General features: G+C 39.5%; 1 protein-coding gene across 1 annotated transcript in view; it reads right to left on the reverse strand.

The window, feature by feature from the left end:
- The window catches only part of FMN1 (formin 1), a gene marked incomplete at its 5' end in the record, with an annotated part of 144,360 nt that extends 127,706 nt beyond the window's left edge, over positions 1–16,654 (reverse strand). Inside the window, 2 exons of the mRNA XM_084287272.1 lie at positions 13,033–13,150; positions 15,320–16,654. Coding sequence (XP_084143398.1) covers positions 13,033–13,150; positions 15,320–16,654 — 1,453 coding nt within the window. The remainder of the gene's footprint in view (positions 1–13,032; positions 13,151–15,319) is intronic.
- Between the last annotated feature and the right edge of the window lie 1,372 nt (positions 16,655–18,026).

An 18,026-nucleotide genomic window follows, 5' to 3' on the forward strand; every position in this document is an offset into this window, starting at 1 on the left:
AAAAGGTAGCCATACTTTTCTCCCATGCTCTTCCAGCAACATGATTTGCAATTCAGAACTTTTAAACCACAGATGTTGTTTTCATATTTAACAGTTTGCAAGTGGATTCCTCTCATGAATGTGCATTGCTGATTTTAAAACTCCTGGAAGCAGATAACATCCTGCAGCAAAGAATTAATTACACGTTAGGTGAAGACCCTTTTGTTTACTTGGAATCTCCACCTGTTAGTCTCATTTGATGTCTGCAACATGTGCACTGGAAGTGTTTGCTATTTACCCATTTGCCATTTGTTGCAATTTTAGAGGTCTCCATCACAAACCCCTTGATTATTTCTTTTTCAGTTGACAGAATATTAGTCTATATAGTCTTTCTTCATAAAGAGCACATTTCATAATTTTGATCAAATTTACTGTCCCCTTCTGAAACTACAGTTTCCCACCAGATTCAAAATGTGGACATTTAAGCACTGAAATTACAGTAATCTACATATTTGCCTTTTATTTCTGTCCTACTGTTTCCTACCACCATTGGTTGATCACTACTGAGTAGTGAAATGACATTTCCCAAGATCTATTTCAATATCAAGGTCCTACCGAGGTCTTGTATTTAAAGAGTGATGACCTGATCAGAGTTCATTATATATGTGAATTTAGGATTTCTTTTTTTCTTTGGATTTCTTTCTTCCTCAAGTGCAAAACTTAACGTTCTTCATTTTGGATTTCCTTTGCCATTATCCATCAGTCTTCAAATGTTTGCTGCTTTTTTATTTTGGCATTTTCATGACATAAATTTGCATTGCACTTTCTCAGGTCTTATTCTTTTCTACACTTACTAATTTCATTTCAGGTGCAAGCTTTCCCATCTCCTGCTCACTTTTCCAGTTCATTTATGAGTATATGTGCAGAGTGCAGAGTTGCAAAGCCTTTGCACCCTTATCAATTTTACAGATGACACAAAACAGGGATGAGTCCTTGATACACATGTGGGACCGTCAAGGGGGATCTTGACAGGCTGGAGAAATGGGCTGACAGGAACATGCAAAGGAAGAGGCATGCAAAGTCCTGCACCTGGGGAAGAACAACCCCAAGCCCCCATGCATGCTGGGTGCAACCCTGCTTTGCAGAAAAGGACCTTGGGGTCCTGGTGGACACCAAGTGGAGCAGGAGCCAGCAATGAGCCCTTGTACCAAAGAAACTTGATGGTATCCTGGGCTGCAATAGGGAAAGTACTACCAGCACGTTGAGGGAGGTGATCTTTCCCCTCTAATCAGCACTGGTCAGGATGCACGTGGAGCACTGTGTCTGGTTCTGGACTCCACAGTAGGAGAGAGACATGGAGCTAGCAGAGGGAGTCCACCAAGGGCCACAGAGGGACTGACATGCCTATAAATCACAACTGCTTGCAGAAGCACAGAAATCCATCTACCTGATAATATTTCTGTGCGGACCTGAAGCTGAGTGTCCTATTTGTCACTAATTTGCTACATGAAGTGTTAGTAGCTTTGTATTTCTGTCTATATGACATGATCCTATCTGACAACTGGGCCAGGAAGTAAAAGTAGGAGGTATAATAAAGCACTGTGCCTCCAGAAATCTATTTTGGAAATATTTTACATATACGCACGTTATATATATATATATATATATATATGTATGTATGTATGTATGTACGTAAATGTATGTATATAAAAGGTATGTGTCCTTATATGAAAGTATACACAAAGCCTCTGATTTTTAACTTCACAAGGAAAAAAAAATTGCAGAAAGAAATCATGAATCTTCCATGCAAACATCCTGGCCCAAAAAAATTAGTAAGAAAAATTCTGCAACATTTAATGTCTTCATACAGACTGGGAAAAGGTATTCTAGGCTGACGGTCACTGACAATTATATTATATACAGACTGATGTTTTAATTGCATATTGAGAACTGAGTTAACAGATGAAGAGGTATCTGAAGATATTAATATCTGAGTTTTAAACATTAACACAGAATGACCTGAAACAAAGGGCCATTAATGCTAATTTTACAAGAATACTCTGCTCTGGAATATGAATCAGAGTAAATTGGTTTGTACATGAAACATGGTAAGTTATTCCTTTCCAATTCTCCCCTACATTGTAAGTTAAGATGCCTGAAATGAAACCAAACTAAAAATGAATTACTCATCTCTAAATTGCTATTCAGTTAGTTGTAAACATTTACAGCCTAAATCTTTGCTAACACATTTTAGAGCAGAGTTGAGTGGTAGGAGTTTCTGTTTCATGAACAACTCTTTGATGTTTACTTATTTGTTCCACTGGAAAGGAGGGAAAAAATATGACATTTTTATGAGACGGATAAACTGAACAGCATGCTCATTTGCCTGGTCTCCAAGCAAGCAGTGAATTACATGAGTGGCCTGGAACTCTAAAGATCTAAGTGTTTCTGTGGCCTCCACACCACCATCAAAATCCTACTTCATGTGAGGGAAATGGAAAATGCCAGCAATTGAGTCATCAGGGAGAGATGAACCGAGCAGACCAGACTCTTCAGATGCTCACTTACTGACAGTTTGCACAGACAACATAACTTTTATAACCTGAGAAAACTGAATGTGCAGGGGAACTCTAACAAGCTATAACAGTTCCAATACAAGATGTTTTTATTTATGCAAAAATGCCTGAATAATGTTTTATTTTTTACGATGTACTAATGTACATGTAACAACCATGAGTAGACTTTCATCATGATATTTCAGAGGCAACAGGACAGGGCTTCAGAGTCATTTGGATTAATTTCTTCAAGTATCATGTTCACTTAACATCATCATCTGAAAGCTGTAATTCCTTTAATCCACCAAAATAGTCTAATACTGAACTAGTACATGCTAAAGTTAGTTCTTGTACACACACACAAAATCAGCTGCCATTTCTATATGCAATATTTACTCAAATCTGTAAAAGTATGCTGCTATGAAATTTCTCAACATTTATTAAATTGTTTCACTTTGTCTTTTTGCTTAAATTCAGCTGTTACCTTGTTTTGACATAAGGAACATCTCACAATGGAAAAGTATAGTCCACAACTTCAGAATAAACTTCTCCATCCCGATTCTCGCTACAGCTGAAGTCTTCCCTTCAAGGCTCATTAGAATAAGCAATGCCTGGTTATAACAAACTCAAGCACTAGGGATAGAAGATACTCCCTAAAATGGGTTACGTTTACCTGGAGTTTGCTCACAGACAACCAAATTAGAGGAAAGTAATACATCAGTTCCCTATTGTGATATCACTCTGATCTGTCTTCAAATTTCAGCTTCGCAAACTTTGACACGTAGCATTGTGGGATGGATCTGAAAGTCAGGGAAACCGACTTAAGTACCACTTGCTGTAGCAGGATAGCTGCAACTGAAATTGCAGCCTCTCAAGCTAGAATAATGAAAACAGTTCCTCATCTACAGACTCTGCCTTTATGATTCCCGTTCTATCAAGGAAAGGTACATACCACCTTTACAACAACAAGAGAGACCAAAGACTAGACAGAGACAGACAACGTTATGCTGTTCCACCCACCTGGTGGTCCCTCCTCATAAAGCTTTAGGTGAGCTAGAGACAAAAGCATTAGTAAGATTGTATTCAAGTTTCACACAGGGTACTTAGATTTTTACACTTATTAAATATGTATCCTAGCAGACAGTCCAGCAGACTCCCTGCTTTTTATTCATTGCTATAAGCATATACCTCAGTCAGTATTGAAAAATATATGTAAATAAATCAATAGCCAAGATATGACATATGCCACTGGATAGTAGAGATAAAACACAATATGATATTACCAATGACAACTAAAGTATGAGGCGTGCTTCACTATTTTGCAAAGAAAATATATACTTCAATATGCATGTTTTTCCCTAATGAATAGAAAATCAAACATGAAATAAACACTAGGCGTTTTGAACAGCCTACACAGTTCAAGCAAATGCCTAAAATGTGGTCAGATGTGTAATTACAAAGAAATTATTTGAATACAAAGCAGCAATAACATTTACAAATATATACGTGTTCATTTAAATCTTTGTCATGATACAGAGCAAGCTGCACTGAGCATTAGCATTTCGAAAAGAAAAGGTGAATTCACTGGTGAATCTGGTAAACTGAAGATATAACCTGAAGCTTTGGGAGTACTAGATACAGTGGATCACAATGTTCTTGTCTAAATTGAATGGCAATTCTCATTTTCTAAAACTGCTGCATAAAGCAAGTGTATACACTAAAACATTATTCAGTACTATTCTATATGTGTTCAAAACTTTGCTGATTATGCTTTTTTTTCAGAAGACCCTTTATGCATGGAGAAGATGACCTTGAGCACCTGATTCCAGAAAATACAACATGCTGACTTCCTGAAAGAAGAATGCCCCCTGATATTTCTTAAGATCCCTGAAAAGTTTCAAACAAACTTAGATGCAAAATATTCTAAGGTTACCTTTTCTTCTTTGACAACAAAGCAAATCACTTACTTTCTCTCAGCTTAAGTAAAATCTTACATGAAAACCTTTCACACAGAAAATTCCACAACTGACATTTCAAATAGATGAGTTATTCCTCAAAACTTTACATAAGCAGTTTAAGAACCTTCTCCCCCATGATCTCAAAACTTCAAGTAGACAGTCAAAGGTTTAAAGGCATTTTAAGCACATTCATTTTTGTGAAAAATCTTACTTATTAAACTCATCAAATGAAAAATCCAAAACAATGTTATCAAACAATTTAAAAGTAATTACAGAAGAGAAGCCGGAAAACTTGAGAGTTATCTATGTGCCTTGAGGAATCCATTATCTTTAAATTGAGTCAATTCATTAAATTTCTGAATAGTGAGAGTTTCTTATTCTTGTCTCTCTCTTTGGTAACGTTTGGTCCCACCCCTTTCAAATTCTCTTTTACTGAAGCCTTTCTTTTCTCTTCCATTATTTCCCATGCAGCTTTCCGCTCTAACCACCAGGTGCCAGAAGAGCATCTCCTCACCACAGCTGCTTTCTTTTTAGCTATTTATTTATTGATTTCCACAAATGTATTGATGCAGCTTTACAGTCTTTTTTTTTTTTTTTTTTTTTGGGGGGGGTAGGGGGGGTGGGAGGCGCTACAGTCCTAAGAGGCAGCAAACGTTCACACATTTTTTTCCCCTAATAGAAATAATCAAGAGCATCTTACAAACCATGTCATTTCTTCTGTCTTGAACTGGTATTTAAAGTATAAGTTTTACACAGAAGAATTAGATTTGGTAGAAATATAGAAACTTTTTTAACATGTTAAATGAGTGCAATGTTTTAAGCACTTAAATCATGGCTTACATGTTTTTTTACAAGGTGATTGGTCAGTGAAAGCCCAAAGCTTAGGTTTATAAAGAACTGACAGAAAGACTTAAACTTTCTCAGAACCAATTTGAACAAGTTTAATATTTAAGCATCTCACTGTAACTAAGAAATTAAAATTGACTTATTTAGGGATAAGGGCTTGTCTAAAACTATACTGAATATAGTTTTTCATGTTGTTCTAACTCTTCTTCCCTCACCCCATTCCATCTACTCTTGCCTTTCCTCCTTTATTTACTTCCCGTTTGACCTGAACTCTTTTACAGCCTTGTAATTCAATATATCGATGGAAATCAATTCCCCAGCCTAAGAAATAAGCAGACATCCCTCATGTCTACTGAATGATTTTTAGACATTCAGGAGAAGGAAGAAACATGTAAACCTAAGATTTAAAATGATCATTTTCTGCACCTTAAAGATTCTGTTAGAGTGAAAATAGGGAGATGTGGAGAAGGGAGACAGCTGGAAAGGAACACATAGAGAAACAAGTTCCAAACACATCATTAGTTAAGCATTTAAACACTGTCTGAGTATTGAGATAATACCTGTGCTGTTCCTGAAGACATAGCTGTTAACTTACTACAGAAAACAAAGTAACTACACAACAGTTATTGAATTCCCTGGGAGTAACAGAACGATACCCACAGAAAAGCAGGCCTCCCAAAGGAAAAACCAGCAACCCCCTGATTCTGTTACGTAAACGAAGAAAAGAGCTTCTACTCTTTCTGGCTGCAAATCAATATAAAGCACTATTCAAAAATAGTCTCCTGAGTAACTATCTACTTGATCATTCCCCTCCTGTCGCAGGTGAGGTTACAGCAATAGTTCATTTACTTGATAACAGAAATTAAGTTTCACTTGTGATTTTCATCCTCACAGGAAGGCACCATTAGATGTACTGTTGTTGGGGACATTCAACATGATTTCTTTCTCAATATATGTCCTATTACATATATTGAATAACAATCTATTTCAGGATCGTGTTCACAAGTGCAATATGGCAAATAAATTACGCCTTATCAAAAATACGAGGAACAAATTTATTAAAGCATTTCTTTAATGAGTAACAAGCTCTCTCTATCCACTTCATTCAGAAAAAAGTTAAAATACCTAACGTTTATTCTAGACTGTAGATCTCTAACACCTTCTCAATCACTATATAGTATATATACTATAAGCATGCATTATAATTTTAATTATATTTATTATAGTATTTATTATCATAATAATAAATATATTATAATACATATTTATAATAAATAATTATATTTATTATTTTTATTTATTATTTAATAAATATTTATATTTATATGTTTAGATATTATAATAAATAATTATAAATTTATTATAATATTTATAATTATATTTATTATGCATTATATTATAAGCATATATATATAAGCATGCATTGAGAATGCATGTGTACATGTACATTTATTCGAACATGGATGGATGTGGGTATAGGAACATAATGTGTTCACACCCCCACAGGAACACTGCTTCCCTGATATATTCTCAGAAACCTATGAGTTTAGAGCAGTAGACAGACATTAAAATATGGATGTGTACAAAATGATGAAACGTACAATAAATAGGTGTGGTGGCTTGTTTTTTCTTTTTCAGATAAGAGTACGCGTCTGTGCCATAGCAGAGAGGGCGAACTTGGGAAGGATGTTATCAGATGTAACTAACAAAGCCTCAGAACAGTTCTGAATCCAGGTTCGTATTTTCAGAAAGCTTCAAGGTGTCCAGATTCAGGATTTCATTTGGACTGGTATGTAAATCAGTGCTGTACAAATGGTGCTGCAAATATAACCTTGATCATGTGAACAATGAGACAGGAGAATGAGATCTGATACAAGGAAGTGAATTCAAGAAAAATCAGAGGCATTTGTCTTACACAAAGGGCCTCATATATTTTGAAACAGAACAAGGGAAATAAAATACAAGGTCATTCTCTTGTGCTGTACACAACTGTTCTTTCACTGTGTTTCAGTTAAATAACAATAAACATCTCATAAAATTCTGTGACCATTCTGGGCCTTCACAATGCCACATTGGTAGGACCCATAGCGGTGCCTGCATTTGAAAGTAAAAACTACGGTAAAAGAAAAGAATTCACAGAACTTGCCTTCATTATATTCAGTTAACAGATTAATCTCTTCAGTAGGAAAATGTAGTTTAAAATCAAGTTTCTACTTTGAGTGGACCAATGCGGTTCTGTATATAAATTCTGTATATAAATTCAAAATGTTATCTACAGCTACACAGATGTGTGTATTCAGATATGGCTTTGTATAATGTGAAACATGTCCTTTTTAGGCATCTGCTGTAATATGCATCCAGACTCAAAACCAACAGGTCTCCTAAAACTGCTGTATTTAAATAAACATGGAAAAAAAGCAGAAATTTTCGCTGAAAAAGTGAGTCACACTTCTTCTCCCCCTTTACCCTGTAATAATATAATGCCCCATGCATAGAGAGGCAAAGATGTTTTATCACATGACCTTAGGCACAATTTCCATCCTGTGTTATTATTTGCAGATTTAAACATGGGAAACCAGTATTCTTTTCCATTCTTCTCTCATATATAATGTTAATAACCTCTAAACAGAAAAGGGATTTAATTTGGCTTGAAAAATAGGTCAGGATTCTTATCCGAGTTCTACAGATGGGTAAACTGAAGTGTGGAAAGGTCAACACTCGTGTTTCCTGAAGTCATTCCAGAAGATAGCATAATAAAAGCTGGAAATGGAACTCAGGCATTTTACCAACAAATCAGCAGCATTAATAGATGTAAGTCTTGTTACTCCCATCTCCAAAGGCACAGTAGGAATGAAAGTATCATCCAAGATGGGAAGAGAAAAGTTCCTTTCTCATAAGCCCTGTATGTCCTCTAGTAGGCAGGAAGAAGAGACTGATTCCTCTTCACTGCCTGCAGCCCTCTGGTACCACACTGCTCAACAGACCTGCAGTTTGAAAAGCGAGTACCTCTCATACTGAGAAACATACCCATATAACAAGATTTTTCATTTAATATAGTCAAATCCCAAATTCTCTATTAAAAATATATATATGAGGCAAAGGCTTGCCTTTATTTTATTTTATTTTAATTATTTTTTAATAAATTTATGATAAAACCAACATTAAGATCACCTGTTAGAACTTCCTTCAGTATACTGACATCAAGCATTATGTCTGTTGCAGAGACAAATATAAATTGTTTGAGGCAACAACAGAAGCCCATGTTAAAGACGGATATGAAAGCTTATCTCTCATCTCTTTGTTCAGATCATTATGCCTCTCTTTCTGTCATATAAGCTGGTTATTCTCTGCATTTACGTCACAACCATAAAGTGATTTTCTTGCTGGGAACCCAGAGCATAGGGGACCAAGGCTTTAATATATGAAAGACTTGGGAGTAAATCTCTGCCATTTTTTATGTCATTTGCAACTGACTTAGACACTTTCTGTTTAATAAGAGTTTTCTTAGTCACCTCCTGGTTTCCTTATTTACCCTGAAACACAAATTGTGCTTACAGCTTATACAATTGTGTGTATATATATATATATATATATATATATATATATATATATATATGAAGTGGCTCCATGTGGACAACAAGAAACAAGATGTCATCAAAGATTTAAGTATGATGAATAAGACAGACAATGAGAGAACAGGGTTAGTTATTTTATGTCAGATAAAAAAAAATGAATTAGCAAGAAAGCATGTAACAAAAAAGAGCACTAAATGGATTAATATTTCAACTTGATTTTCTTTCTACATTTTCTCTGACCAGAATGACAAATACTTCTCTCATCATTTTTACCATTTTTGCTCCGCTTAAGCAAAAGATGAAGTACTCTCAGTTTTATATGAGAACTAATTTGATGGCTAAATGCACATTTTAATAAGGATCACAGGATGTGAAGTTCTTATCTTCTATATCTCCTCAACATGGAGCTTGTTCTTCAAACATAAGTAGTTTTATGAGCATGAGAACTCATCTCTAAACTCCCCTTCTTGGACATCGCAGGTTGCAAGCTCTTATCAATCATACGCAGCAGCTAAGATTCACTGTATGTGGATTCTATGTGATCCAATACCATAGATGAGTTCACTCATTATAGACATGTATTTGTCTCCTCTACGTGGCTAGGTATTCTCACATTTATTAACAGCTGACACATCCACCCTTCTATCAGATCTAATGCTTCAGAAATGGGAGAAATTACTCTAAGAATTATGAGGAAAAAAAGGAAAAAGAAGCTTTTACTGAAAACAGAAGAATTGAATTTTAGGACCAGAGGAGTATGCACAGAAATGTCTCGAGTATACAGTAAAGATTTCCATGGAATAAACCGGTAACTATAAATTAAAATACCCTCCTTCCAGTCTACCAGGATGTAAATACTATAATCTACTACAGTCTTGCTGGATTTTTAGACTGACAAACTTCAAAGAAGTTCCAGTTTCTCTAGAGACCCATGGAAGCAGTTTGTGTTAATTACAGAGAGACAGTTGACGGTGCAGTGACTTGCACTATGGAAACAGAGGAATTAAAGGTTAAGAAAACAATAATAAGGTGTGCCAAAATCTCGTAATACCATCCTTTAATTCAAAATTTGCAACTCAAGATTTGGGGATATTTACTGGTAATTTTTAAATGTTGGGAGTGACAATACTATGGCTACACAAGATGTTATCAAAGGCATTAAAAAAATCTGGTGAGGAGTTGTATTTGTTCATTAACTTCTTTCAGTTCTAATATTCCTAACAGGCCTAGTCAGTTCCACACACGTGTTCCTTGTTATGTCCATTTGCTTTTCAGTTGGTTTCCCACATACCAGGCCAGACTACGAGCCTCAGGAGGGAGTTAGCTGCTTCTCCAAGCTGCTCTGAGTCACTGTGATGTCTGCCGCGTAGGCCAAATTAAGCCTGAATTTCTTGCTTCCAGTAGGCAGCAAGAACAATGAGGAAAAACATGGCAAGGAGGTGAGAAAAGATCAAAAAGCCAGTAATCCTCTCACACAATATCTCTACCTTCCTGTCATAGCTGTCATATTGCATGGTGATGGAGGAAGTAAATCAAAGACTTAGAACAGAATTGTGAGAAAGATCACAGTATTCAGCTTGCAAGTTTTCAAACAGCCTTACTTCAAACACTAATTTCTCATGACAAATGAAAAAGCTATGCTACCTCATAAAATAAGTATGGATTCTTGTACCTCGTTAGAAGTACTAAGGCATATGTCCACAGATTTCTTCTCCTTGGACGTAATCACAGTTATGACAGCTTTATTTTGGGTTAAAACCCCAAATGAATTTACCTAATAATTCTGCCTACTACTACTGTTCGTATACAGGTTCCTATTGTTTCAGTGGATGGAACTCCTAATCACTGAAATTAAAACACTAAGATAAACTGTTGACTTAATGTTAAAGCAAGTTATTTTAGCATTGTTCTATGGCACCAATAATAATCTGTTCAGGAAAACTAATGGAGGAAGATCTCTGCCATGGAAAATTTTTGACTGATTCTGAAATCAAGAACTCTTCATTTGATCAGAGCCGTCAGAACAAGATACTGTGGTAACAGATGGGGTTTTAGGTTACAGGTTGAGAACAGTCTAAGTTCATCAATAATCTGCTTTGGATCATACTTTAAAGAAACACTTTGAGGACAAGGAGCTCGTTTGGTACCATTAGCAGGGAGGGAATTTTGGATGGGACGGGGCATGAAGGGAAATGTCACTATACACGTGTACTTTATTTGCAGATACTTTGCAGAGACTGTAGAAGTAATCCTGTACCAAAACTTCCATTTAATGGAAAAAAAAGGACAACAACCTAGCAGTAAGACCAACTTTGAATACAAACTCTTTTTTTTTTTTTAATTACACCTGTGCTGGTCTCATAAACAGTGCTATCCTTCACCTGCAGAAGATTGTATATACACATTCCTGTGTATAATGCTTTAAGGCATTATAATGTACATCACCCGAATACTCAGAGAAGCCAGCTGTTGTAACTGACCCATCATATGCAACTTCTAAGTGTTTCCAGTGTCCTTGCTGCCATCACTGCTTTCTTGGCATCCAGGAGTATTAACAGAGATGAAAGAAATACAAACCAGTTAATACCTATAATGCTGTTACACTCTTAAAACATAGTCTTTGCCTATTTCCTTTAAAAGCACCGCTTCTGTCTCATCCTAGCTGGATCACCAGCGATTTGTTTTCATTCAGATCCCTCTCTGCCAGACATTGGAGTGACTAATGAACTGAAAAGTCTGGTCTGTATAAAAACTTGACTTAGCAAACCAACCATCAGCATGTTGATGACACTGCCACCCAAAATATCACAGTAACAAAAGAGTAACAATTTACATGGGCTCTAAGCCAGTCTGTCCTTTCTATTCAAATTTCAGGAAAGCATGACCTAATTTCTCTGCAAGTAGTAGAATCTGGAGCTTTTGTTAATTCAGTTTCCTTTTTTCTTACAGCATGTGTTTTTGCCACAGATGATTATAGTCATTAGAAGAAAAAATATTTATCTGGGGAAAATTAAATACAGAAAGCACATAGCCTATAATAAGAATCTAAGCGTAACAGAAAGAGACTGTGGTGTTGTCAAAAGTTGAATACCTGTATTTGCACAAAAAAAACCCTGTGCTGGTCATCTAGTGATAGACACACACCTCAGAGCAATCAGAGGCAATGTAAAATACATTAAAACCATGTTGATCCTGCCAAAACCCGGGGGAAAAAAGTTTTCTTAATCTTAAACAGCTTTTCATCTTCATTAACATCCCCTCTTTATCACAAAACAAGGTAGAGAGAGCTCAGGAAATAGAGAGGAAAAAAGCAGTACATTGAACAATATAAAGAAGTAGGTTCAGGACTCCTACTTATTCTTTCTCTTGATACAAGGCCAGGTAGATATTCACTAGAATTGGAAATAAATGTACACCATCACCATGCACACTTTCTCACAGCAAGGCAGTAGAAAAGCAGTTTTTAAATTCCACTTAATCCTTTTGATATGGTATTTTCTAAAATCTTGAGCTGCGTGAAGCACAAGTGGTCTTTCATTTCAGTATTTCTGACAATTCCATGGTTCAGAACTGACTTCTGAGTAACAAGGACATCCTATTTTATACTTAAGAATACAAATTTGGTTGTGGCACCTGTAATACTCACTCTTTCCTTATAAATATGTGATATAAGTATTTATATAACAAAAGGCTTTTTTTTTTAAGTTAAAAAAAAACAAACCTTTAAAGTATCTTTTTGTGGAATATTTATCTGATGGCTAGTTAGCATCGCACTTCAGACATGCCCCCTTACACATTTGTATATGAGAATACACATGGCTAGCTATACACATGCTCTGAGTGGATATTAACATTCCTCTGTTTACACACAAGTTGCAAAAGTGACAATGATTACTTTTATTCTGGACTTAACAGTGTGACACTACAGAGAACTGCGCACATCAGACTAGACTCTGGCAGGGTCACTGCCAGAGCCAATGGGTAAGGTTGGCAAGTCACCATTAGCTCAGTACTGTCACTTAACAGATAAGAAAATATTGTGACTTATCACTGTCTCTATCTCAAACAACAAAAATGTCAGAAATTAATTTCTGCAAATGCTTCATCTCTTTGTTTTACCTGCTTCTGTGTACTTCAATCCTACTTTTACTTCTTCATGATTTGCTTTCGGTGGTGGCCAGACAGTCTGGAGTCTCCCTGGAGTCTTGTCATCTTGCTCTGAGGGGCTCAGATCAGGCTGTTAAAATTATGAAAAAATAAAAAATTAAAGTCAGCAGTATCAATTGATTCCAAAACAGCAACCACCATCCCCAGCTCTACATATGTACTCAAGAATGGCTATCTGTCTCATTCCAGTGATCCAAAAAGTGCTCAGTTATTTGGAAGGGACACAAAGAAATCAGTATGGAAAAATAATTTTGAGGAGAAAAATACCCTAATGCACATGATCTGTGATGATTGTGTTGAAACTGTTCATATCAGCATGGAAGGCTGTCTATGCTTTGGTGAACCAGGAGGTCAGGAAGCTTCTTTTTCCCTGTACCTATTTTTTTTCCAAGAACGAAAAGCCCCATCTGCACTTCTCCTACAAGTACACATTAGTGGGATTCACCTAAGACATCATTTGACAATATAATTTTCTGGAAGCGGAGCTGGTTTAAGAAATTCCAGCCACACCCCTGGCAGCTTGCTCAGTCCACATAGTATGTAACGCTGCCACATCAAAGTGCTGCTGCAGCTGGTTATGGGACTGCGCTGTCAATTGGAATGGTGAAATAATCCTTTAAAGGAGGGGTGGGGGGAGATAAACAAGAACATTTTAGTTTACTTTTTTGGTTGGTTGGTTGGTTTTTACAACTCTAACATTTCTGTAATTTGATTTACAATATACAATCAATGGCATAGACACAACTGCAACAGCAGAACACTACATGAAAGTGGCTCCATAAAAGGCCTATTTGGGCAAGGAAAAACGAAAGGCAAGACCTTTTGCACTGGCTTTGCTCTGGGAAAATGTACCTGTGTACTAGACCAGACGCTGAGCAGACATTTCTAAAAGCCACTCACACTGGCTCCTGTGCTTCCTCCCTCACCAGGCATGAGTACAGCCTCCCGAATCGGGTTGCTGTGAGGCACACAGACGCTTGCGCCAGCACAGCCCAGGGAATGGCGTAAGCAGGAACCAGCAACCCAGGAATGGGAAGGGCACACCGACAGCATTTTCTGTACATGCCAGGGCCAATGAGTGCCTCTTTTCTCCTCCTCCCCGCAGGTAATTTACTTAAAACTGGTAGTAGCAGTCTGCCCAGTTGTCAGTCATCTTTTATGAGCATTTTAATTATACATAAGAATAAAAATTTTAAGAGAGTACAACCAACGCAGCAAATTAACTTATGTAGCTTCAGGTTTAGGGTCAGATCCTGCAAATTTAATCATTCAGGTAATTCCCCTGTTAGCCAACAAGAACAATCTTCTGGACTGATACTATCTGCCAGAGACGTAGCTGAAAGAGTTTTTGGTTGGGGGGCATAGGGACAGTTACTCATTTTGTTAAAGTCTAAATTGCACTCAAATTCATTTATCGTTGTGGTTTTTATAAATAGCAAAGATTTTTTTCATTTCTTAAAAATTTACATCAGCAAATATACATACGCATAGGAATATTAACCTTGCAAATATTTGATTTAACCCTAACTTAAGTGGTCTAATTAGAAGCACTTGGTTATACTTGCATAAGGTTAAATACTTCTCCATATTTGTAAAGCCGAAATATGTAAGTAAATAAGAAAAAAATACTATAAAATTCTATTTAAATTTAAATTTTACAGAGCTTCCAGCTCTGAAGGATCTGCAGTTGTTTCTTTTTTGGGAGGCTGTGTGAATACATTTGCCTTGGACAAATCAAACTGAAGATCATCCACAACTTCTTGTATCAGGTCTTATCCTAGAATTATTCCTAAAGGCAAAATGAAATAGTACTTTTAAAACTAAAATAAAAATAATAAAAAAATAATAATCAAAGAAAGAAAGCAGAGGGAGATTGGGAAACTATTAAATAATATCACAGTTTGTATTTGCAACACAAAACTCATTTTAAGCTCTACTTAATATATGGGCAACTGTTTCATAATCATCTTTTAAAATCAGAAACTGATGTTTAATTTCTGACTTTTAATCCAAATCTGTGATTATCACCAGGTCTCTTTGATTTCTGCAAGAACTTGAGATGATTGACAATTTTGAAAGCCCCAGGATTTCTTCAGTTTGGAATCCAAAATTTGAGATTGCTAAAGTAGAAGACAATTCCAACACTTTGACCTTATGTCCCCACCATTAATTTAAAACAAGAAAATATTTTATATCCATATACTTCCAGATTTTAGGAAGAAAAAGTAAGTCAACCTACAGATTTGTCTGATGGTCCATCACCAGGTCTGGATTTTGACCTTTCAAATACGGCTTTCAAGGACTCCTTTTCATTTCTCATTTTGCGTTTTAGGGCTTCCAGCTCTGAAGGATCTGCAGTTGTTTCTTTTTTGGGAGGCCGTGTGAATAAAGCTTTAAAGACATCCAGTGCAGATTCAGCAGGGTTTGGTTTTATATCCTCAGAGGGAAACTGTGGTTCTATTTTGCCAGGGGCTTTGTTCTCTTGAGCTTCATCACTGTCCTCGGTCTCCCCAAAGCCTTCACCAGAATCTTCGGTTCTATCATCATTCTTGGAGACGTCTATGTTTAACAAGTGGGAGAGTTGTTCCAGGAAAGTAGGACTTGCTTTAGGTTCTGCTGATTTTTTCTTTGTGGTCAAACCTGATGTAATACTGGATTTCTTAACAGGCTGTCGTAACTTCAGCAGAGCTAAATCGTTCTCCCTCGGTTTGATTTCTGTAACAGTCTCCCCGTCCTCTGTGCCTAGTCCCTTTTTCCTCACTCGTAGTCCACTAAAGAAAGCGGGCAGCTGAAAAGTCTTTTCAGCCAGCGCTGCCTTATGGAGAGATGTATTATCAGCTGAAGGTCTTTGTTCTTCGTCTGGAAGCTCTGGAGGGCATTCCCCTCCAGCAAGCAAGCGACTCAAGTGCTCGTCCATTAGCATTCGGGCTTTTCCATTGGAGTCATGCTCCAGAAAACCATCCAGCTCCTTGGGGAGCCACTTCGAAATTGGCGGGTGTAACTCAGTTTCATCTCTATCCGCGGTGTCATCACTGTGGTTGCACCCCTCCGAGTCCTCTGACTCCTCCTGGGTTCCACTGTTACCGTCGGAAGCCCCAGCGGACAAAGCCGCGTTGTGTAGCCCACACTCGCTGTCATGGGTCCCGTCGCTGTCGAGGTCCTTACCCTCGCAGTCCGACTCCGTATCGCTCGTCGTGTGCACCAAAGTGCCCTGCACCAGAATGGCATCCTTGTCGTCGCCGTCGGACTCGGCCGGAGAGCTCTGTGCCGACCCTAGACGGCGAGAGGACCGCTGGCCAAGCTCGGGGGCCTCGGGCGGCGGCTCGGGCCGGCTGCCAGCCATCGGCCCGGCGGGGACACCCGGCTTTTCGGAGCCGTCGCCACCGCTCCCCTCGCGGGGCTCCTCGGCACGGCCGTCCGGGCTGCCGCGCAGGGGCTGGAAGCCTCTGAGCACCGTCCCTTCCTCGGCGGCAGCCGGCTCCAACCTGGCCGTCAGTCCGAATCGCGTCTTCATGGAAAAAGTGGTGCAAGCGCCGTCTGCCGGGCTCGGCGGCCCCCAGCCCGCTCCCTCCATGCCGGGAGCCGGCGGGGTCAAGGCAGCGGCGGCGGGGCGCGGGCCCGGCGCGGGCAGGCAGCGGCCCGGCCCCGCTGCGGCTGCTTCCGCCCGGCGGCTGCGGAGCCCATGGGGCCCGCGGGGACACGCGGCGAGTCCTGGGCGGCCGCGGGTCCCGGTCACCGGCACCAAGGGCTCTGGGGCACGGCACGCGGAGCGGGGCGGCGGTGCGGGGCGCCTAGACGCGCGGGGCGGCCGGGCGGCGGCCGGGAGCTGCCTCCTCGGGGCGGGAGCCGAGCGGGACGCCTTGCCCGGCGCTGAACGCCCGCGGGACGCCTCGGCACGGCCCTTCCGCTGGGGTCGGGGTCCGCCGCCCTGCACCCATAACGAAGTCAAGCCCGAGTCAGCCCGAAGCTCCCCGCTGGTGCTGCCGTGCGGAGCTCCAGGTCTCAGCTGCCCGAAGAGAGCCCCGGCGAGCGCCCGGGAAGTCGAATCCAGAGGGGGGACGATGAAAAAAAAAGCGAGAGCGAGCCTGCCTTCCGATTTGCTGCAGGTTTCATCCGGAATGCAGATCGCAGCCCGCGGGGCCACGGGCAAAAACCAGCGCGCCTGGTTTCGCGTTACTCCCTCCCTCCTGCGCCGAGCACCGCCGGGCACCGCGCCCAGCGCCCCCGAGCCGCCGCCGGGATGGGGCCGGACGGGACCCGGAGTCCGCAGCAGCTCTGGAGCAGACACTGCGCCGCCCCGGGGCCGGGACTGCTGCGAAACGACCCCCTCTGCTCACACCTTTCTCTTCTTTGGTAACCTGGTTCTGTGCGGTGCATGGGTAAGATAGTTTAGGTAACATGGGTGAGTGTACTTGCAGGAAATCCTCACGTCCGCATAAATCGGCATTAAGAGAAGCTGTCAGGGACTCTCTTTACATGTTTCTTAACACACATGAAAGTGCAAAATACGTCGGCACAGTTGAAATTCAGGAAATCATTAATGTTCGGGTCAGGTTCTCCTCTAAAGTCTTCACTTTTCGTATTTTTGGAACTACTGAGACTGCAAATCTGCAAGAGTTTCTAATCGTCTTATCCCCCTGCCTTTAAGAAGTTACTTTACTCAGATTTCCACATCGGTATGTTAGAAATTCAAAGACAGCACTGATTTTGTTGCACCCAGGCAGAGGGGTCATTCTGCAGTCAGCCGTTTCGCTGTGCTGAGTAGCCTTGTGTAAACACCAGGCCGAAAGCCGTCCTTCCCAGGCAGATCAGCTGTGCCTGGCACCATTGTATCACATTACAGGAAAACATTTACTGAAAAGCTGAATGCTACAAACTAGCAACAGCTATGTATGCCAACATACTTATGTTTTGGTGTAGTGTTTATGTACAAAAAGCATGTGTTT

This window comes from Netta rufina, assembly GCF_964035555.1.
Source record: "Netta rufina genome assembly, chromosome: 5".
NCBI lineage: Eukaryota > Metazoa > Chordata > Aves > Anseriformes > Anatidae > Netta > Netta rufina.